The following is a 24,723-nucleotide window of genomic DNA, read 5'->3' as shown; positions in this document are numbered from 1 at the left end:
GAATTGAACCCAGAACATCCACATGCTGGGCTGATGCTCTACCACTGAGCCAACAGTCCAGGGCTAAATTTTTTTTACAAACTAAAATTATAGCAATTTTGGCTTTCTATTGATATATCCATTAAACACACTTTTGCGTAAATTCAAGGTCAATTTATTGTTTAAAGCCCATGGAGAACAATGAAAATTTATTCTTTATTCTGGGTACAGAAGAAATAAATTTATGTCCATTATTTCTACATTTCCCTCTTTCTCTCTCTCTCTCTCTTTCTTTTCTTTTTTTTTTTTTTACACAAAAATTTTTATACCTGCTTTATTTTCTTTTTCTTTTTTCTTTGTATTTTTCTGAAGTGAGAAGTGGGAGGGGGGAACGGGGACTGCAGACAGACTCGCGCATGCGCCCAACCGGGATCCACCGGGCATGCCCACCAGGGGGCGATGCTGGACCCATCTAGGGCATTGCTCTAATGCAACCAGAGCCATTCTAGCTCCTGAGGAGGAGGCCATGGTGCCATCCTCAGCACCAAGGCCAACTTTGCTCCCATGGAGCTTTGGCTGTGGGAGGGGAAGAGAGAAATGGAGAGAAAGGAGAGGGGGAAGGGTGGAGAAGCAAATAGGTGCTTCTACTGTGTGCCTTGGCCGGGAATGAAACCCAGGAATTCCAAATGCAGGGCCGTCGCTCTATCGCTGAACCAACCAGCCAGGGCTCTCTCTCTCTCTCTCTCTCTCTCTTTCTCTCTTTCCTTCCTTCCTTCCTTCCTTCCTTCCTTCCTTCCTTCCTTCCTTCCTTCCTTCCTTCCTTCCTCCCTCCCTCCCTCCCTCCCTCCCTCCCTCTCTTTCTTTCTCTTCTTTAATCATTACATTTTAAGAAAACATAACATTTCATTGTATACTCACCATACAGTTTCTTTTCTTAGTTCGGCCAGCTTGTGCAGACGTTGGAGTGCCTTTTCCTGTTTCCTTTCATCTTTCTTGGATTTAGATGCTACATTTCGAGCAAATTCCCTTTGTTTCAGTTCTTTGAGCCTCTATTAAAAATACGGAAATGATTAATAGTATTTAAGTCTACAACAATGTTAAAATTACTATTCTTTTTATTGTTGGAATTTTCCAATACATTATCTTTTACCTCATTTAAGGAAACTATAATATTTGTGACAACCACTGAACAAAAATATTGTCTTAACCTTTTGGTTTGTGAAAATGCCAAAACATATTATTACATTATATTAAAAGATACACCTATGCCTTAGGTAAATTGAAATTGAAAACTTTAATTCCAGTTCTTGATTGTTTCCTGCCGAGGTTCTCTGACTAATTCTGATGAACTGTTGGCATATTGTAAAACCCTAATTTTCAAATAAAATTAGCTTGTGTATTTCAGTTACACAAAATAAATTTCATCATATTTTGATCCGCTCTACATTAGAAGGCATCTGATAGTTTTTATATTTTTATATAAGAGTAAATGACCCCCTCTTATGTGATTTACAATAATCTCCCTTCAAATATTAAGCATATTTCCCAAATAATTCAAGATATGAGAAGAAAATGAATAGTGTTTTTGTGTAAATTCTTTTTACATTAGATGTGTTTTTTTAATCTGCATTCACAGGCTCATTTTGGGGGTCGAAGTCTAAATTAAGAGCATGTCATCTTGAACAGAATTGATAAATAGCCATTCATGTGGCATGATTTAAGAAACACCAAAGTGATCCCATGACCCAATTATTTTTACTATAATCCTCACAGACACAGTGAATTGTTATTAAAAATGATTAAGGTATTATATTTTCTCAGGAAAGTTCACATAGTTATGCAATTGTAATATATTGGAGTCTTAGAGTAAGACTCTAAGAGAATAAAGCATATACTAATCACATTTTTATGAAGTGATTGAACAAAGTATTAGTAATGCCGTATACATATTTACTGATGTAGGTCAAAGCTTAGAACAATGACAGTATATAAAATGACTGCTTAATATGTATTTGTTGACTTATATGTAAATCACTTTAGCTACTTTAAATTTGGAATTTTCCTTTCTCAAAAAACTATAGTAGTGCTAATGAAATAATATTAGACTCCTGGTAATCCTGAATTGTAAGTGCTTAATTTCACCTGCATAGTATCATAGCAAAAACTTCAAATAAACTTTAATATTTTAATTGATGAGATTTACATAAAATATGTATAATTATTTTAAAAATACAAAAGGTATTTTAGCATGCATATTTTGATTGACATATTTGTGAAGATGGGGTTTATTCAGAGTTGAATTTAGATAAACAACAGACCATGTCATAAATATCTAAATTATACAAGGATTTCACAGAAAGTAAAACTTTGATATCATTCCTTTAATATAATAATTAAAAGTAGCTATAATTTTATACTCTGTACTAAATAATTTATTGATTATAATAAAGATCAAGTATTAGAGTAAAGAAAGAAAAACATTTTACTTTTATTTATTTTAAAATTTTTATTAAATTTATTGGGTGACATTGGTTAATAATATCATACAGGTTTCTGATGCACATTCTATAACACATCATCTCTACATTCGATTGTGTGTTCAACACCCCAAGTCAAGTCTCCCTCCAACACCATCTATTCCCCCCTCTACCCTACACCACCTCTCCTCACCCCCTTTCTTTCCTGCAGTTCCCCCACTGATGTCCAAATTTCTGAGGTTGTTTTCTTCTCTTAATCATTTCATTTTTTTCACACAATCCCCCAATGAATGCAGATTGGTGTAACCACTGTGGAAAGCAGTATGGAATTACCACAAAACATTAAAAATGGAACTGCCTTATGAACCAGAAATTCCACTTCTGGGAATATATCCAAGGAGATCCAAAACACCAATTTGAAAGAATATATGTGTTTGTACATGTTGGTATTCATCGTCTTGGTCATCACTAATACCTAAATCCTTGCAATCATAGCAAGACTTACTCAAAGACAACTATTAAACATTAGCAATAGTCACTCTGTTAAATGGCTAGGTTTAAAAACAAAAGATTAAAAAAAATGGTTTTACTTTTATCTAGGGTATGTCTATATGTCTGTGGCAGTATGTGTGGACAAGTGTGTATAAGTATATGTATATGCAATTTGAAAAAATAAGGAGTAAACACACACAGGAAGAGATAACAACTATCATTGGTTGAGGGACTCTTATTGTGCCATATAAAGACAGACAGGGTGCTCAGAAAATTCCAAGGAAGTCTACCTGGGAAAAGGACATCTCATTTATACCTTGAAGGCTATAAAAGATCATGAGGAATCAGGATTGGATATTGGGGGTGGGAAAATAGTCCAGCAAAAATACAGTTTTGTGTAAATATAAGGAACATGCATAATCTAAAACAAACAAAAACTGCATGCAAAGAAGTATGTCGGAACATAGTGTATGTGTGGGAGTTTAGAGAATTGATAAATTATAGGTCCAGCCAAATCATGAGTCCCTGGAGAAAACACTGAAGGATTTTATATAATGCAATGCCACAATAGGATTTTCATTTTATCAAGATTCTTTTCGCATGAGTATGCTTAAATTTTTGCCCTATAATAAAAATAAAGACAAGGAGCCTGATAAGTAATAAACATTGGGTTTTTCTATGGCAGTTGCAGTGGGGAGACAAAAGTAGAATTGGTAACTTATTTGATGTGCACAATTGAGTGACCTATAGAAAATGCATTTTCTTTACTACTCGCCATTTTAAGAGAGACAGTTAATCACAAGAGTGTTTGGGTGCTAGGTGCAGGATGCTAACAGAGAATTTGAAAGTCATTAGAAACTAAGTTTTCTAAAATAAATATTTAAATAAATTAAAGTGCCAAGCACAATAAAGCAAAAAAATAAGGCTTCAATACCAAGAAAAGAATTAACATTCAAAAATATTTTTTTTAATTTTTATTTATGAAGAGATATTTCAACAAATTGAGACAATTAATTTTCTACTAGGTCCTTTGGGAAACTGAAAACAACAAAAAGGAAAGATAGCCTTGACTATTTTTAATAAAATCTTCAGAACAAAAAGTTAATTTCTATTATTATATATACTTATAATTTCTATTTTGTATATATATATATATATATATAAAGATAAAAGTACATTTCTGAAAAAAAGTAAAGCTTCTTTTCTAAAACAAATACATAAAATGTCAAGAATTTCACTATTTACTGTTCGATTGACTGTTAAGATTTTATTACTCCATTTCATTTACATAGTAGTGAACTACCTAGTAGCCTGTCAGTTATCAAATGTCAGCACTGTTGTGTTATCTGTTATATAACTGAGTGATTGACATTGCAGGAATCAGCTCTTAAATGCATACAGAACTGAATATTTAGAATGTAAAGGTTTTATCTTGTAGACTTTGTCAAAAAGCACCAAACTACATTTAAGAGTTGTATTGATTTCTAACTTCCTCTCTGTACACATTATTCCCTTATCTTCGTGACAGACTTCCTGATATCAAAGTAAACTAGCTTGCCTAATATTTAGAGACAATTCAGGTACAGAGCATACAGGCCTGGTCAAATACTTGTTAGTTTTAGGCTTGATTTTATTAGGTTTTTGTTGTTGTTTATTTTACATTTTTTGATACACAATCTGTACATTGCTTTATGTGTCAACACCCAAAGCCAAGTCTTTTCTGTTGCTGTACATATGATCCCTTTACTTTCTGCTAACCCCCAACCTCCTTCCCTATGATAACCACCATACTGCACCCTTCCCTCAGGGATAAAATTTTCTGAGGTCCCAGAGCTTGTTTGCAGATAATGTGCATTGTACCCCAACATGAATGATCAGGTGAGGTGAGCTCTAAGAAGTTAAGTAGTGGAAGCCAGGCTCCATGGCTGTATTTCTGTGAGTGGAATGCCAATTGCCAGACAACCATGGCCTCACCTCTGTACTTCATCCCTGCCCAGGTCGCTGAACTCAACCGCAGCTAGTACTGTCCACTCCTGCAGGAATGCTCACTGAATCTCTGCTGTCCCCAGCTGAAGGGACTGCATCGACAACCTGATCCTTCTCCTCTCTGAGCTGGGCCCCACAGTGAGATTCAGGCTGCAGGACTGTTCATGGCTCCTTTGTGCTCTTCTCCCTTCTTGTCTTTCCAGTTTGCTCCCACTTGCCCATCTTTAGATGTTTCAATGCACAGATCTCTCAAATGTGTTTGTGCATTGAGCAGGAAATCCCTTGTTGAATTATAGCTGTTCAAACTGTTGAAACTCTAAGGGGAAAGACCAAAGGGATCTCTCAAACTTCCATTACTCTGATATCACCTGGAGTTTAATGAGACATTCAGGGCATTACATTCTTTTCATCATCTTAAAGCCCCAGTCATGGGATTGGCCAGTCTGCCACCTCAACGCCAGTCATTACATAGAGACTTTCCCTCTTGCAGCAGCTGTCAAATTTATCAGTCTTTATATCCTTCCTTATATATTTTTGCAGCAAAAATAAAGTCCCACATCATATTTTATATCTAGTAGAGTAATTTTGGAAAGTAAATAATGAAAACCAATAAATTCTTTTGAGAATGCCAAATAGAAAGGAAATTTAACTTTCACACAAATAAATATACAAGATAATAGCTATGAGGTTTATGGAAATATCAATGCTATTTCAAAAGCTTCCTCAACAATTTAACAAGCATCCTCAAAAGAAATTCTTATTAATAAATGTCAAGACAGAAATGGCAGTCAGCAAGAAACTTGTAGAAGAACGTGGTGTATCTACTCTATTACAAAACAAACTATAATGTACATTGGCATATAATTCAATATATGCTTTGGATAAATGCATGTAGATAATAGAAAAAACATAAAAAATCAATATTCTGTGGTTATGATACCATCTCAGAGGGCCTATTCTACATTCTTCTAACTTTTATCTACCGATATTTTCATTAGTCTGTAGAGGTCCAAATTGTCACAAAGGCAATACAGATTATTGATCCTCAATTATGGCCTCAGGAAACTCATGGTGTTGGATTTTTGGTAAAGTTATGATGACCCTGGCTAGAGGTTAGACTGAGAAAGGTTTAATAAATGAAGAAGAGGAATGGAAAAAAGAGAGGGTGGGGGGAAGAGAGAGGGAGAGGAAAGCCCATTTAGAGAACTAAGTAGTTTATGCTTAAACATTTAGGTAAGTTGCATTGCTTTACAATTGCATACTAAACTTTTGTGAACATTCTTATATCTAAATTTTGTACGTCTAGTTACATCCAAATGATAGGTTTCTACTAGCAGAACTGCTGGAATAAAAGGTATACATGTATACTTTTTGAGGTTTTTCAAACTGCTATTCATAATTTTACACCATTTTTAAACTCTTCCAAACAGTTTATGTTAGTATGTATATATATATATATATATATATTATTTCCAATGTTGAGTGGTGTCATTGTTAATATGTTTAATGGATAGTCAATAAGTGATGTATCTTTTATGTTTTGCCTATAATTCATATGTTTACTAAGACGGCTAGAATATTTTAAATAAATATTAGCTATAAGGGGTCTTCAGGTTATGACAGTCTTGAAATATGACATTTTGAGCTTACAATGCTCACTCTCATGAAAACTTAAATGAGATGTGTTTCGACTTACACCATTAGCATTGTACTTATGGACAATGTGGGTGAACTAGTTTGGTTGTGCATGGTGGAAGAATATGCAATAATGTGGCATATGAATGAGAGAGTTGGCATCCCCCAGAATGCTTACTTATGACATTTTGGACTGTTAAAAGCACAAGTGTTCTCTTTGTATTAGGCTAGGGTGTGATTCTACTTACACCAAAATTAGGGTTACTTCACTATTGTAGGAGCAAAACTGTGTGGTAACCCAAGGATCCCCTTATTTGTATTTCATTATTTAGAAATAATATTGTTCCATAACATTTATTAAACAATAATATATACATTACTTTGATTCAGAAAATCTTTATTATATGTGGCTTAAGTGTCTGTTTGTCGCCAATAGCTTATTGGTTGCTTGCGTAACTGTACTAGCCAATGGGGTGAAGTTGCCACGGCTGAATGCAGATTGAGCTGGTCAGGGGAAGGCGAACATTTGTTTGCATTGGCAATCATCTGTTTTACATAAAAACTACATCTTAACGTAATTTCTTTTAAGAATGCCTCCTAGAAAATACAGCACTGAAGAGGAGAGAAAAGGAGCTAAAGCTGCACAAAAACGGCTTTCTTGACAAAAAGGAACCACTATCATTTTATTTAAATCACCTTTATTTATTGAGCTAGTGGTGGCTCTTAAGAAATGTACCGCCAGTGGTTTCCTTCATTGCACTCTACTTTAAGCAATTAAGCAAGTAGAAGGGGGAAACCCTGTGGGGCACTAAGCAAAGGGGCGTCCTCGCCGCCTGCCCTGGGTAATTCAGTTTGAATTAGCAGACACCTTTGCACAAATCATTTTAATTACAATTTATAATATCTAGAACAGCGGTCATTTCGTATGACCGCCGGGCTTTCTAGTAAACATATAAGCAGACAAGGCTAACATTATTTCCATATTTAGAGAAGACTAAACTGAAGTTAAGCAAAATTTAGAGACTCATCCAGAGTAAGAAGCAGATTTAATCATTAAATCCTAGTAAATTACATTTCCTTCTATAATGTGGGTGGGCCTCATTCATTCAGGTGAAGGCCTTGAGAGCTAAAATTGTAATTATACAGGAAGAATTACACTTTTAGACAGCCTTTGGACCTGAGACTGTAAAACATCAACTCTTTCCTGGGTTTCTAGCCTGATGGCCTGCCTTGCAGATTTTGGACTTGGACAGTTGAATATAATCTTTTTGTTTGTTTTTGTTTTTGTTTTAAGTGAGAAGAAGGTAAATATTGAGACAGACTCTCACATACGCCTGACTGGGATCCACCTAGCAACCCTTGCCTGGGGCCAATACTTGAATCAACTGAGCTAGTTTTAGCATTTGAGTCTGACACACTAGGACCAACTGAGCTACTGGCTGTGGGAGGGGAGGAGAAGCAGATGATCACTTCTTTTGTGTGCTCTGACTGGACACAAGAATATATCTACTGAGTCAATTGGTTAGGGCAGGAATATAATCTTAATTTATATACCCACTTACTAGATGTGTAACTGGATAACTCACTTCATATCTTTAGACCTCTGTTTTCCCAGATAAAGATGCAGATGATATCTATAGTTCTTTCTTATTTTCATATTTCAAGATCAGTGTCTTCACTGCTATTTTTTAAGATAGATTTAATTAGTATTAAATAAAATATGTGTTTAGAATAATAAGAATTGCCTTGTTAAGTATTTTCCCTACTACAAGTACATTTATTATTCTTTTGAATTGTTCCAATACTTCTGTTTCTAGTTTTATAATTTTTGGTAAGTTAATATATTACCCACTATTACTGTTTCCAAGGCTTAAAATTTTCTTTGAATTCCCAAGAGTTGCTTCTAATCAAGAACTATTTCAATGGCTTTTGAAATATCTAAGTATGCTTTCTATTTTGCATAGAAATAATATTCACAAAGAATAACAACTCAATCACCATCTCTATTTCCTGAATTAATTAAGTTTTTGGAAGACAGTGTGTAGTGAGTTCTATTAGAATGTTAGCAAATATATTTCTTCAGAGAAGGTTAAGATATTCAAGTGAATGGTACCACACTTCAGTGTGTAATTTTCTTCTAGTCATTATTTAATCAATGACATTATGCTGAGTGAACTTGTGGAAGACTCTTTTTAAATTTCTTTTCCATTACTATCGCAGATGTGTATCATTTGGAATTCTCTCCTGGCAACTTTAAAAGAATCTAATCTCTTAATAGCATATCAGATCTGAACAATATCTTTCCCCAAAGCCTTTTATTCTTTAAATTCCATTAACTCAAGTTCCTCTTTGTGGACGAAAATTTTATTTCAGTTCTAATATGAAAGGTATTTGCAATCTGTATGTATTATGTCTAAAATTGGTGTGTTTCTTTTTTCACCACTCAGTTCATTTTCTTAAGTGCTGAGTCAGAAATGTCTCACGCATTATAAGTGCTCGTGAATGCTTGCCAACTTGAATTGGCACAGGATGGCAGTGGTTGACTTCCTTATACAATAAAATTTTGCTTTAAAATTTTGCACACAGAAATTTCAATGAGATCTTTGGTACTACAGGGTAAGAGATGAAAATGAATATAAGAAATATTGAGACTTGTATTTTTAAAAAATCCAAAAACTTTGAGTGGCCAGAAATTGAAGTATTATTAAGAATTATGATTCAATTTTGTAAGGAATTATTATGTAACTGCTACCAATAATGCTAAAGCTTTTAAAGTATTAGACATATTGTTATATTGTAACAGTATTTTAAAAAATAACATGCTAATTATTTTACAACATAATCAACTCTAGCTGTGTCTATAGTAATAAATGCCACAAAATACATCTACAGATCTACTATAAAAAGTGTCTGCATCTATAGGAAAAATGCCAGAAAATATACAAAATGTTAATGTTATTTCTCTTTATAGAAAAAATCAGAAGAATTGTACTTTCATTTTCCACTTTTTGGTATTTTTTCATTTTTTTACTAGTATATTCTATTTTAAGATGAGTTTTTTAAAATTTACACTTGAAATATAAAAATAAGATATATTTAAAAACTAACAAAAATTACTATCACGAAAATTCTCCAATCATATGTTCATATCTATAATCCAATAAGTAATTAAATTGTTCCAAATATTTCTAAGTTCTCTGAACATGCATAAGGAAATCAGTATTACCAAAAAAGAAAAGAAAAAGGTGGGAAATAAAATATTAAATTATATATATATCCTTTTATTCTTATTGTTTCTAAAATTATTTTTACATATTGTATGTAGTTACAAATGATTTATCATTTAGTATATAATAAAGAAGTTGTGAGTAAAGCATTGAAAACTTTTTCTTCTCTGCAGAGGAATTAAAGCTTTGTGTAATCTTATAGGTCTATTTCTTAAACATGTAACAAAAGTGGAATATCATTTGTTTTTTTGGCAATTTTGCTTATGGTTGAAAATAATTCATTTGGGAAATTGCATTTGAACTAGAAAAAATGTGAAGAATTTATTAACACTTGGTAGGAAGCCGTAACTGGTTACTTTCCTGAGGGCTAACTAGGTTTGTCCCTTGCCAAGAACATGGAAGTTACACCCATGGAAACTTTAACAAGAGATATTAGTGCCTATTTCTGTGACGGGTCTCTGAGCCTTAGTGGCTCCCACACCCACCCATATGCTTGCTCTCCTCTCTATGTAACTAAATTGTAACTTGGAACTACAAAGGAAAGAGCCCCGGAACTGTGGTGGGAATGTGAAGAGAGAGTACTGCTAAAAAGAAAATAACTGGTATTAGATGCTGGCCTGTATGTATCCTCTTACGTGAATGTATTGTCAAATAATCATTCAGAAATGCAGGATGGATTTGGGAAATGCAAATCAAAATCACAATTTGATACTATTTCACATTTACCAGGATGGCTAAAAGTTTTTTTGTTTTTTTTTAATTTTTTTGTATTTTTCTGAAGCTGGAAACCGGGAGAGACAGTCAGACAGACTCCCGCATGCGCCCGACCGGGATCCACCCGGCACGCCCACCAGGGGCGATGCTCTGCCCCTCCGGCGTCGCTCTGCCGCCCAGAGCCACTCCAGCGCCTGGGGCAGAGGCCAAGGGGATGGCTAAAAGTTTTTAAAAGAAAATAACATTGTCATGGACGTGAAGAAATTGGAACTCAAGTTAATTGCTGTTGGCACTGGAAAATGGTGCAGCCAATGTTAAAAACAGTTTTTCAGATCTTCAAAAATGAAATATATTCTATGATCTAGCAATTCCATTAGTAGGTATATGCCTAAATTGTTTGAAACAGATATTCAAACAAATAATTGTACACACCCAATTATAACAGCAGTATTCAAAATAGCCAAAAGGTTGAAAACTCGAGTGTCCATCAATAATGAATTGACAAATTGTGGCACACCTATTACGCAGTCATTAAAAGAAATGTGCAGGCCCTGGCCGGTTTGCTCAGCGGTAGAGCGTCGGCCTAGCGTGCGGAGGACCTGGGTTCGATTCCTGGCCAGGGCACACAGGAGAAGCGCCCATTTGCTTCTCCACCCCTCCTCCGTGCTTTCCTCTCTGTCTCTCTCTTCCCCTCCCGCAGCCAAGGCTCCATTGGAGCAAAGATGGCCCGGGCGCTGGGGATGGTTCTGTGGCCTCTGCCTCAGGCGCTAGAGTGGCTCTGGTCGCAACATGGCGACGCCCAGGATGGGGAGAGCATCGCCCCCTGGTGGGCAGAGCGTCGCCCCTGGTGGGCGTGCAGGGTGGATCCCGGTCGGGCGCATGCGGAAGTCTGTCTGACTGTCTCTCCCTGTTTCCAGCTTCAAAAAAAAGAAAAAAAAAAAAAAAGAAATGTGCAACATGGATGCAACCTAAAAAATTATGTTAAGTAAATGAAGTCACATTTTATATTATTTCATTTATGTAAAGTATCCAGAATAGCAAAATCCACAGAGATAAAAAGTGGAGTTGCCCGATCTGAGGGTAAGAGGAATGAGGAGTGACTGTTAAAATGGTCTAGGTTTTACTTTTGGGTGATGAAGGTGTTTTGGAATTGCTCACTTGATTATGGTGAATTTTAGGTTATGTGAATTTCACCTAAAAACAATATATGCTTTGGTCTTCCCACATTTTCTAATACAATTATCATTGTATATAAGTATTTCTTTCAATTAATCAAAACAAAATGAGTTCATTTTAAGACCCTTAAACAAAACTGCCCATTTTAGAAATGAAAGGGGGGGAGAAGAATATAAAAAACCAATATAAGATAGGGGGGAAAAACCTTACTTGATTTATTTAAAACCTTTTTTTAATCTTTTCTTTTTTTTTTTGTGAGAGAGACAGAGACAGAGAAAGAGAGGGATAGACAGGGACTGACTGACAGGAGGGAGAGAGATGAGAAGTATCAATTCTTCATTGTTTGCACCTTAGTTGTTCATTGATCGCTTTCTTGTATGTGCCTTGAAGGGGCCAGAGACTGCTTGCTCAAGACAGCAACTTTGGGCTCAAGCCTGTGACCTTGGGCTTCAAACCAATAATCTATGGGTTCAAGCTAATGACCATGTTGTCATGTCTATAATCCCATGCTCAAGCCGGTGACCTCGGGGTTTTGAATCTGCATCCTCAGCGTCTCAAGTTGATGCTTTATCCATTGCACCACCATCTGGTCAGGCTAGTTTATTTAAAGTCATTGACATCAACCTGACCTGTGGTAAAGTAGTAGATAAAGCATTGACCTACAATGCTGAGGTTGCTGGTTCGAAACCTGGGGCTTACCTGGGCAAGGCACATACGAGAAGTAATTACTATGAGTTGATGCTTCCCACTCCTTCCCCTCCTTAAAAAAAATCGATAAATAAAATCTTTTAAAAAAATCATTGACATCAAAACTATTATGGTGTTTTGTTTTATTTTTATTGAATTTATTGGGGTGACATTGAATAATAAGATTATTTAGATTTGAAGTGTACAATTCTATAATACATCATCTCTATATTTTATTGTGTGCTCACCACCCAAAGTCCAGTCTCCTTCCCTTACCATTATCTGCCCTCTACCCTAGTCTACCTCCCGCACCCCCTTTCCCTCTGGTAATCACCACAGTGTTGTCTGTGTCTATGAAGTTTTTCCTTTGCTTAATTCCTTCACCTTATTTACCCAGCCCCCAACTCTCATCCTCTCTGACAGCTGTCAGTGTGTTTTCTATTTATGAGTATGTTTCTATTTTGTTTGTTTGCTTCTTTTGTTTATTAGATTTCATATATAAGTGAAATCATATGGTACTTGTCTTTCTCTGGCTTGTTTTACTTAGGATAATATTTTCCAGGTCCATCCATGTGGTCACAAAAGCTAAGATTTTCTTCTTTTTTTTACAGCTGAGTAAATGTATTACAGCTTTTCTATCTACTCATCTACTGATGGACATGGGCTGCTTCCAAATCCTGGCTATTGCCAATAATACTGCAGTGAACATAGGGGTACATATATCCTTTTTAATTAGTGTTTCATGTGTCTTCAGATATATTCCCAGAAGTGTTTTTTTAATAAAAAAGAGTATTGTACATTCCAGAAAATATTCCTTGACTTAAATAATTGCAAATGTCGCATAGACCTTGGCTTAATTCTATATAGAAATGAATTCCATCTAGAGTGTATAACTTTCTCATCTCCCTGAGAGGGACAGGTCCATGGCCAGTGTAACATAATTCTGGAGGTTAAAATAATATCTAATAATAGCTGTATAGCTTTTTAGGGGTTTTCAAAGACTCCAAAGAACTCCAGACATATTTAAGAAACCAAATATACTACCACTTTGTCCTTAAAAAAAACTGCAGGATCTCTCTAGGAGGTTGGATTTTTAGTTTTACTTGAGTACATTGCTGCCACGAATAAAATTGGAACTGAAGGTGTATCAGGGAATTTCCTAATTTATATTGTGATGTTTTTAGCATTAGTTCCACCTGCATATTTATGTCACTACTGTCAAATTTATAAGAAAGCAGTACTAATAATAGAAAAAATTATGAGTTCAGGAAATAAAATTTGGTCCCATAATTTTTTGTTGTATGACCCTTGGTATTTCTTTTTCCATTTGTACAATAGAAAATAAGACACCCATATAAAATAACATATACTTCTCACCACTCAATAAATATCAGTTTTCTTCTCTTTCTTTTTTTAATCTTAAAGTTAAAATGTAGAATTTTATATATATTATCCAGATCTCATTTGAGAGTTCACCAGGTTTATCTGGAAAACCTAGAAAAAAATTTTTTAAATACTGATCAAGTGGCATAATTGCTTAAAAAATAAATATCAGAAACATTTTGAATTATACTTGTTTAATATATAAATAAAATACTTTTTAATAAATATAATATTTTATTTGAGTAATACACAAATATCAAGTGTGTTTTTGAAGGTCAAAGACATTTTATAATGCACTTTATATCTTATATTTTGGTAAATCAACATCAATTTTTATTTGTATTAATTTGTCACTTTTGTTGATTTAATCATTCTACATCAATGGTTCACCCATGTATGTTTCCAGAAATTAAAACATTTATATAAAATACAAATAATAAATATTTTCTTTTTCTTTTTTTATATAAATCATTATTATTAAATACTCTCAGCAGCTAATTATATAAACATTAACTTGTCTTCTTAATTGATTTGTTAATTTTGCTACTTTTTTTTTTTCATTTAACCAACTGGGTTTGAGCCAGTATTACTTAATTTTGTTGCTTTCTATTGAACATAAGAGTTATCTCTGATAGGACAGTACAAGTAACTATAGATGAATTAGTAAGATGACATAATTTAAAAAGAGAAAAAGAGAGGGAGAGGTTTATTACTTAGATTCAGAGTTTGAGCAATTTCCAAAAGAACTATTGTATACAAATTTCAAAATATAGATTATAAGTACAAAAAAATGGTAGAGACATTTCACCTGCAAAAACTGATATTAGTTATAAACTTGATCAAAGTCACAGAATGAAGGCAGATGATGTTTGTTGCCTTTATTCATGTGACTACAGTGCTAATCTGACTTTGTATTGGGAAACTACTTAAAATAATACACATTAAACTTAAACAACAGAGTGGCAAGTTGCATTCTGTGTGTAATCCAATTTTGTATCATAATGGAAACATTATAAAGAGTTTTTTATTAGAAATATGTATTATACCAGGTAAACAAAATACATTCAGTAAAGTAAACTTTCTATATTGTTTCATTTTTAGGTGTAATATGTGGAGCTATTCAATTGTAGCGGTTTTAATGAAGAGTTGTCTTTGCAAGTTTGCTCATTTCAATACATGCTAAAACATGTTAATGCTATTTTATAGCTATAATCATGTGTACCTATGGTAGTCAGAGTAATGATCTTCCTAAAATGTTCATGTCCTAATTCCCAGAACTGCAAAATAATGTTACCTGGCATGGCAAAAAGACTTTTTAAATGTGATTAATTTAAGAACCTTCAATAGAGTATAATTTTCTGACTTATCCACACATATAAGAATGTAATTATATGCATCCTCATAAATGACAGAGGGACCAAGAAAGTCACGGAGAGAGAGAGATGTAATTACAGAGCAGTGATGAGAGAGAGAGAGAGCTAGAGAGAGACAGAGATTTAAAGATGTGAGGCTGCTGCTGCTGTTGGCTTTGAAGACAGAAGAAAGGGTTATGACTGAAGGCATGAAGGCAGCCTCTTAAAGCTGGAAAAAGGAAAGAAAGATTCCTCCCTACAGCCTCTAAAAAGGGACACAGCCCTCCTGACATCTTGATTTTTAGAACTTTTGATATTTGAACTGTTAGACAGTGTGCATTGTTTTAAGCCATTACATTTGTAGTAATTTGTTACAGTAGTAATAAGAATTAAGACATAAGCATTTTCTGACAGAGTCTTACCATAACTGGAGAGTACAGGATGTTTTGAGAAAAGATTGAAGTCACAAGACTGATCATTAATTGGGAGTCTAGGATTCATTAACAGTTATCTGTTTGACTTATACAGATTTTAAAGAACTTTTTGTCCTCATTTATTAAATGTCATCCTCCTACTTTTCAGAATGTTTTTAACATCAGAATAAAAAAATTGTTTCTCAAACTACAAAATGTATGATTATATGACATAAATCTTACTATATTTTGTTGTGTAGATGATGAAGCCTTTGATAATTTGAATCTGCAAGATTAACTCTCCAATATTCCTTTATTTTAGAGTCAACAGTGATATTTTTTATTAAAATCTTTTCTCCATTTGAAGAAGTATGTTTAACGTGTTGTATTTGTTCCTGTAGTGCACAATTTAATTCATAATGTGATTTTTTTCTTCTAAGTATAAGACATTATTGAAGTTTCTATGGAAGCAAATATAAATGAAGGAATATCTCCTGATCTTAGCAACATAAAATTTGGCAGAATAAAATATATTGTACATGGAATACAAAGTGATTTATTTTTTCAGAACAAGGAGGTATTATATTTCCCAGAAGAGATTTATGAATTATACAAATAAGATTTGGGATAATTGTCAAAAACAAAACAACAACAATGGAAAAATAAATCTTTAAGAATAGAATAAAGGTCATCACAGGTAAGTTTCAAACCAAAAACAATAACATGAAGATGTAGAAAGAATGTTTTGGGTTTAACATAACAAATGTAGAAAACAGAGAGGATGTACTAGCTTTTCATTTCTGTCTAAAAATTCAAACAAAAATGGCTTATAAGTATGCACATTTATTAGTCACAGGTTCTTAAAACAAAAGTCAGGGCAGAGGGTGGCTGTGTTCTCTCCTCAAGGAGGACAAAGCTGAAATCCAGGAGTCAGTCAGACTGAAATTTCATCTGGGAGTTCTAGGGGAAAATCTGCTTCTAAGATAATTCTTTTTTTAAAGTTTTTTTTTCCTTTAATTATTTTTTTATTATTAATTTTAATGGGATGACATTGATAAATGAGGATACATATATTCAGAGAAAACATCTCCAGGTTATTTTGACATTTGATTATGTTGCTAAGTTAATTCTTACTGTTGGCAGAATTCAGTTCTTTGTGGCTGTCGGACTGAGAGGCTGTAGGACTCTGTCCCTATGGGCTGCCAGCCAGAGACCTCTCTTAGCTACCAGAGGCGGTACATTCCTTCTCATGTTGCTCCCACCGTCGTCACAGCTGGCATCTGTGAATTTCTCATGTGTAAATCTCCTTTCTTTTTCAAATTTCTGATTTCTCAGACAAACCAAAGAAAATTGTTTTCTTTTAAAAGAGTTTATGAGATTAAGTTAAGCCCAATAAAACAACCCTTTTTATTTTAACTGAATTTATTAGGGTGATATGAGTTAACAAAATTATACAGGTTTCAGTTGCCCAATTCTACAACATGCCTCTCTATACTCTATTGTATGTTCACATCCCCGAGTCTTCATTCATCACCATTTACCCCCCCAACCCTCTACCTGCCCCTCTCCCAGCAATGAGACAATCTTAAAGTAACCTAACTTGAGATCTTAATTGCATTTACAAAATCACTTGATAGTAGAACAGATTGATGCAAAATTAAATCACTGAGAAAAGACGTGTATCCAAGGGTCAGATATTTTGAGAGACATATTAGAATCCTACCTACCACAGGAATAAAGTAAAGATGGCATTAAAAAGGAAATGCATTACTTTTAAGGATAAAAAGCCTTAAATATTATGCTAAAATGCTTAGATTCTGTTCTAAACTTACACAAAATTGGAGAAACAACCCTCCTATATATGATTTTTACAAAGTTTTAGTAGAAAATGAGAAATTTCAAGAGCTGAAACTCTCTGATGTAGCAAATATTTCCCTGTCCTTTCCAGTAATTGGATAAGATGACAAAATACAATTTAGAAAAATTAAAATAAGAGCTGTTCTTTAAACCAAGAAAATGAGACAGAAGTGTTCCTAAATGTTTGAACAAATCTGGATTATGGAAATCCAGTGAGACTGGAATGATAGGAAATACAGATGAGGCAGATGGCAGCCCAGGACTGTGGTCATTTTAAAGGGAAATCCAGAGAATCTGCAAGCTAGATCACAGATATAACAATGATGAGTGGGCCCTGATGTGATTATCAGACTGATTTTAAAACTGGCCTCTGAACAGCTAGATTGATGGGTCTCTTCCAGCAAAATAAAAACCTGTGTTAGCAGTGAAAGAGTGGCCCTTCCCGCTAAGAATTCACCATAAAAATCACCCCAGGAGCAAACATGCCTATTAACACAAAGCCCAATGTCTGCACTCCAGTTCAAAGGAGATAAACTAGAAATAAATTTATAGATTCCAAGTCTCTGTACTGATCATCCTAATTCTTCCTGAGGGGGGAAAAAATGAAGATCACCTCTAAACAAGTGAGAATGAAACAGATAATCAGTGAAACTAAATGATAAGAAAAGAAAACAAATGTCACAAATTCTAATTTCTAAGGGAAAATTATTTAAAATTCAGAATTCTATAGTCTGACAAATCTTGAAAGAAAAATATTTTCAAACAGAACAGAACAAAGATGTTATCTGAAATGATTGGTAGTGATGTATACAAGGTAAGATCTCTGTTTTGTATGAGTTTGACTTGACAATCCAGTCATTTTGATCTCAAACATTCAATAGTCAGCAAACATTATGAATACTGATGTTATTGCAAATGGCACTGCATAATGTCCTCATGCTTTTAATAAACTATAATTTTTCTGTATTTTAATCATGTGTTTATAGTAGTAATAACTCACTGCATTTTTATTTTACCACAATGCATATTTCTAATCTATCTTTATTACAGTTCTAAGGAATAGAGAATAACAGGGTGAAAATAAGAGAAGATATTTAATGTCCACATAGACTAAAGTATGTAACAAAAACAAATACATTTTGTGAAGAAAAATTTTTATTAAGAAGTAGAACAGAAGATGGCCTTTTAGAGTTTGCTTTCTTATGAGATTATTGAACACTTTAACACTAGACATAGAAGAAAATGAAGGTGTAAATCCCATGGTGTTCCTTTGCTAGAATTCAGAACTTCAAGCACATTTTATTTTTCCAGTTCAGAATCATTTTAATTAAATGACTCTGAGATTTCTAGGAAAGATTAACCACAGAATTAACACTGTGCTTTTAGGCTAGTATCAGGTGAGAATAACGTCAGCACAATTCCCTTTGAATGAATACATCTTCTGCTTATTTCTGTTTCTGTTTTAATGAGAACCTAGCTGCATAAATATATATGTAATCTCTTTTTTAATGATACAGTATTTATATGAACATCTCACAGGGATATTCAAACTTCACTTATGCAAATCACTTAATAGTATTTTTAGCTCATCATTATTGCTATGTGTCAAACAAAGCATCTGAAAAGATTGCTTAACTCCAATCGTGTTTCTGTTTAGTTTGATGTTCTTTTTAAAATTCAAAGAAAATGAGGAAATCCTTTCTGGGGTGGAAGAGAGCTTGTCTGAATAGGAAATTAGCTAAATCCAATATGTATTTACATGACAACCTTTTATTTTTAAGTCAAGTAAAAGTTTTTTGTTTTGTTTTTCTTTATTTCTTTGTGACAGAGACGGAGAGAGGGACAGATAGGGACAGAGAGTCAGTAAGGGAGAGAAATGAGAAGCATAAACTTTTCACTGTGGCTTCTTAGTTCTTCATTAATTGCTTTCTCATATGTGCCTTGACTGGGGGGCTATAGCAGGCCGAGTGACCCCTTGCTCAAGCCAACCACCTTGGGCTCAAGCTAATGAGCCTTGCTCAAACCAGATGAGCCCACGCTCAAGCCAGTGAGCTTGAGGTTTCAAACCTAGGTCCTCTGTGTACCAGTCCAATGCTCTATCACTGTACCACTGCCTGGTCAGGCAAGTTAGGTAAGAGTTAATCTGATAAAAAATAGAAGGAAAAAAATATGAATTCTGCCAGAATAATGCCAGACTATTAAGATTTGAAGAAACTCTTTTGTTTGTTTGCTTACTCTGTTATATCCCCTGGACATATTTATTATAATTTGAAGAAATTTTTGAGATATATATTGAAAAAAAAACTATATAGTTATTTTATTTTATTTTTTTTACAGAGACAGAGAGAGAGAGTCAGAGAGAAGGATAGATAGGGACAGACAGGCAGGAACGGAGAAAGATGAGAAGCATCAATCATCAGTTTTTCATTGTGACACCTTAGTTGTTCATTGATTGCTTTCTCATATGTGCCTTGACCGTGGGCCTTCAGCAGACCAAGTAACCCCTTTGCTTAAGCCAGTGACCTTGGGTCCAAGCTAGTGAGCTTTGCTCAAACCAGATGAGCCTGCACTCAAACTGGTGACCTCGAGGTCTTGAACCTGGGTCCTCCGCATCCCAGTTCGACGCTCCATCTACTGCACCACCGCTGGGTCAGGCTATATAGTTATTTTTTAAATGTTTCTTTGAACCAGTCTTAGTTTCTTATTGTTTTCCTAATTAATTAGTTGAATGAAGTGTTTGAACATGTCACTTTATATTTTATAATGGTCAAGATTTTACCTTTTGAGGGAAAAATAGCAACAGATAGCCACACTATCCATACACATATATATAAATATGTTCATTTATGTGTAACACTTCTAAAATAAAATTTTTGTAATTTTGTGTGCTATATACCTTGCTTTGTTTTATAAAAAACATTGTGGCCAGAGATAAGCTAAAAAACAGTGTGGTTTTTTGGTGACATTTTGTCTTGACACTTTTTGACACAATACCATAGTTTTTTCCCTTTATATTTCCTCTTACGTGAATCCCATTTGGATGGCAACATTGATGATAACATTTCTTAGAACTCAAGTGCAAAAGAGCTTCTGTAGTCCACAGAAACACTTGGGTACAAATAAAGTTGGGTAAACATCTATCATATCTTCTTTTTACAAGACATGTACTTAAGCTTTTAGCACACCTTTGTTGATGTAGGACAACATGATGACTTATTTTTATATTTAAAAAATAAACTGATCTCCTGAGAAAAGCAGGTTTCGATATTACGTAGAGGATTTTATTAGCTGATTTTGTGACAATTATCATGCTTCCCTGGATGGAAAATATCATGCTGATGCTTCAACCTTGACCTTTGGTTGCCTTGGGAAATATCAATAAAGAGGTATCAATCATTTCTCCATTAAGTTGCTGTTTTTCTACAAATAAAAGCAGATCTACCTGATGGAGCATATAGGCAGGATTTTTCAAATTGCTACAAATACACCGAGAGAAAATTGAGTGGGAGTCAGGATGAGGGAGCACTGCAACATAGCGTATCCAAGTTTTTACAATGGAAAATCTATATGAAGAACATGATTTGGGGATTAATATATTTATTTTAATGTATTTTTGAATGAAAAGTATTTTATCTGTATCATGTGCCTGTCAAGTGCAATGTGTCTAGTTAAGCATGCACTTGAATAAGAAGCAACACCAAATATTCAAACATATTCTCAGAACATATGAATATGTGTGTATGATGCTTTAGTACATATTGATAGATATCTATATCTATACTGTAATATAAAATATGCAATTAGCATACATAGCTTTAATACATTGTACCTATAATGCAAAAATACAATATTAAATTTATATCGAATGTTATGTTTATTTTAGTAATTCATTTCATATCAAATATATCATGCCATATTGAAAAATATTTTTCTGACTGTGATAAATTCAGGAAACCTTGGTATGTGCAATCATTTTGAAAATTATTTCTATGAAATTAGTATGTTAGGTCTCAATTAATTTGTTAGCTATTTCTAAAGCTAAGAATTGTTAACATGATTTCTATATTTCATTTTTATTTTGGAGATCTTGCAGGGATGTAAATTGAGAAGCTGAAGATAGTATGACAGCAACTAAAGTATCAGAATTTAAAATATTGAAAGAATCTAAATGCAACAGTAGGAAATAGCTAAGAAAAAAAATGTTGATGGAATACTATAATTTCATTAAAACAATTATTATACAAATTTTTTAAAAATGAGAAAATTCTGTTGATAATTTAAAGTAAATGCTGTGGTAGTGTACAGAGTTGCTTCTGTCTAAAAACAGCACATATGCAGAAAGTTAGAAAAAATTACTTTGCTATTTTGGGATTTTTTCCCTCAGATCTCAAAAAGGTTATAGATACATATATGAGTGTATTTTTCAGGTTAAATACAAAGTGAAAAGAAATAGCAAGCCATGTGAATGTAAGTAGCTTTAAAATTTATGCTTGAAACAAAAGAATGGTATAAAAGTAATTCAGTTTGCTAGAAAGAGCTGAGAATTGATGAATTCTTTTCTCCATATATTATTTATTTATTTATTTATTTTTATGTGAGAAGAGGGGAGATAGACAGACGCCCACATGTGCCGTGATCAGTATCCCTCTCGCACCACTCTGTCTGGGGCTGATGCTCTGCCAGCCTGGGACCGAAGCAACTGAGCTATTTTTAACGCCTAAGGGGAGATTTCAAGGAGACATCCTCAGCGTGTGGGCCCCGTGTGCTTGAATCAGTGAAGTCATGGCTGTGGGAGAGCAAAAGATATAAAGAGGGAGAAGGGGGAGGGTTTATGGTGGAGACGCAGATGGTTGCCTCTCCTGTGTGCACTGACTGGGAATCCAACTTGGGGCATCCACATGCCAGGCCAATGTTCTACCTCTGAGCCAACTGTCCAGGGCCTACACATATTTATTTCTTCAGCCATTTTCCCCCTTCTTTTCATAGTTCTCCAATAAAAACAAATAAATAAGAAAAACAATTCCTGAGTTCCCAGTGCCTGAAACATTGGCTTCCTCAGGCAGCTCTTAGTACTTGCAGGCTCTAGACTCCATGGTTCCGACACAGTGCTGTTCAACCTTTAAAGTGACTCAGTACAAGTTTAAGTTAAATTCTTGAAAATTTGTGTACCTCACTTCTGAATTAGATGTTTATGCTTAGAATGCACACCAACAAACAGTATTCAGAGAATCAGGCAGCACTAAGGTTTAGAAGGGCAGGTTGCTTTGGTGAGGTTAGGTCACAGCTGACCATATCCTGAAAATGCGTTCTGCATAAATGTTACTATTGACATGTGGTAACTATCTTACATGTTTCATCTCTAATAACTTGACAGAAGATGGACCTTAAGATCTAGAATAGAGATGGAGGTTGGGGGAAATTCATAAATAGTTTCATTGGAAATTCTGCTTTACTTTTCTGAGCAAATTTCATCACTACTTTTATGTTCTAATTATCATAATTTAATATTAAATAATAATATCTGGATATATGCCAAGGCACAGTCTATGCAGAATTATCTTAAAATAGCATCAACTATTTTAAAATTGTTCTTGGACAATTTTTACACCCTCGGAAAAATATTTTAAATTCTATTAATTATACCCAAAGAACACAAGGCAAACTCATCATGACTTTGTGCTATGTAGATGCAGCACAGAATATAGGGAGGTGTTGAAAAAAATTAATCTCTATCACTAAGAACAGCTTATCATTATTAGAGAAATGTTTTATTTTCAAGTAGTAGTATTGAATTTAAAAGAGGAACTGGGAAATAGAAAACATTATAGTAGTCAATGACGGCCTTGTGTGTTGCAGAAGACTGTTAAATATATATCAAATATTACAAAACATCTAGATGAATGACTAGAAAATAGACTCTTACCTTATGGAATATAAAAAGAGTGACTTTTATGTTCAAGGTTAGTCATTTGAAAGTTGCTAGAATTATTTGATACAACTATGAATAATACATATTATTATAAGTCTATTTCTTAACTTTCTTAGAATAAAAATTTCTATTAGAGTCATCTTGAGGTCCATATAACAATATTATGATAAGCATAAATGGTATCTCAGAAGTTGTGTGTCCATTGAATAATAATTACAGCAAGACAATGGAAGTTTAGTATATGAAGATATGATGATACCAGGCTACACAATAACTTGTGTTTGCTGATTTTATGACTTATATAAAGTTCATATTTTTAAAAAAAGATGTCATACTTTTGGCATTTTTAAAATGTGTAGATGATGTAAGTATGCAATTAAAAAAAGATATTTATTTTTAAAAAAGGAAATGTTTCTTAGAGATGGCATTGTAAACATCACCGTGTTCTACTATCAGAGGGTGTGATCATAGTAAAGAAGCCAATCTTACATAGATGAGGAGTTAAAGATTGCCAAAATTCTCCTTTGTCATATCTGCTCACAGAGATATGAATTACTTATAGCACTTTCAACCTCGAATTGCCAAGACTGCAAATATTTGTAGTCCTAGACAAAGGAAGATTGCAGATGGATTTTAATATATATAACCATATACACACAAATATATCTGTACATTTTTTGCTTTCATTATTTTTTTTTCTATTTCTAATACTCCATGAAACATTATTATCTTTTAGGATAAAAGATAGACATAATTTTCTCTTATACAAATCATCTAGATCATTAAAAATTAGTTGTATCTAAGATTCTAGTTGGTGGACTTCTGAATGAGTAGGCCTGCCTTAAACTAAATATAGGTAAATATTAAACTACCAGGCAAACATAATAAGTAAACTATTACATAGAATATTTATTTTTCATTTGTTCTTTATCAAATTTGATATAATTTAGAATATCCTGACAATTTGATTGGGCTTGCTTGCTCATTGTCAGAGCTTCAAAATGAAAATGCTTGTATAATTGACAAGTGCTCATTGATAAAATTTTTAGGTGGGTGATAAATTTTTACACATTATATCACAGATGTAAAAAGACATTTTTGCTTCTCTATTTTCTAAATAAATTACCTTCCCATTACTTGAGCCATTCCCGACTAGATAAGAAAATGAGGCCCTGGCCGGTTGGCTCAGCGGTAGAGCGTCGGCCTGGCGTACGGGGGACCCGGGTTCGATTCCCGGCCAGGGCACATAGGAGAAGCGCCCATTTGCTTCTCCAACCCCCCCTCCTTCCTCTCTGTCTCTCTCTTCCCCTCCCGCAGCCGAGGCTCCATTGGAGCAAAGATGGCCCGGGCGCTGGAGATGGCTCCTTGGCCTCTGCCCCAGGCGCTAGAGTGGCTCTGGTCGCAACAGAGCGACAC

The 24,723-nt window shown here is 34.1% G+C and overlaps 1 protein-coding gene across 2 annotated transcripts in view; it reads right to left on the bottom strand.

The window, feature by feature from the left end:
• ZNF804A (zinc finger protein 804A) overlaps positions 1-24,723 on the bottom strand; it is a 284,581-nt gene that overhangs the window by 7,561 nt on the left and 252,297 nt on the right. For both annotated transcript variants that reach the window (XM_066345983.1, XM_066345984.1), the window contains one exon: positions 898-1,028. In XM_066345983.1, coding sequence (XP_066202080.1) covers positions 898-1,028 — 131 coding nt within the window. The remainder of the gene's footprint in view (positions 1-897; positions 1,029-24,723) is intronic.

Source organism: Saccopteryx leptura, chromosome 7, assembly GCF_036850995.1.
Source record: "Saccopteryx leptura isolate mSacLep1 chromosome 7, mSacLep1_pri_phased_curated, whole genome shotgun sequence".
NCBI lineage: Eukaryota > Metazoa > Chordata > Mammalia > Chiroptera > Emballonuridae > Saccopteryx > Saccopteryx leptura.
This window is presented reverse-complemented; position numbering and strand designations above follow the sequence as displayed.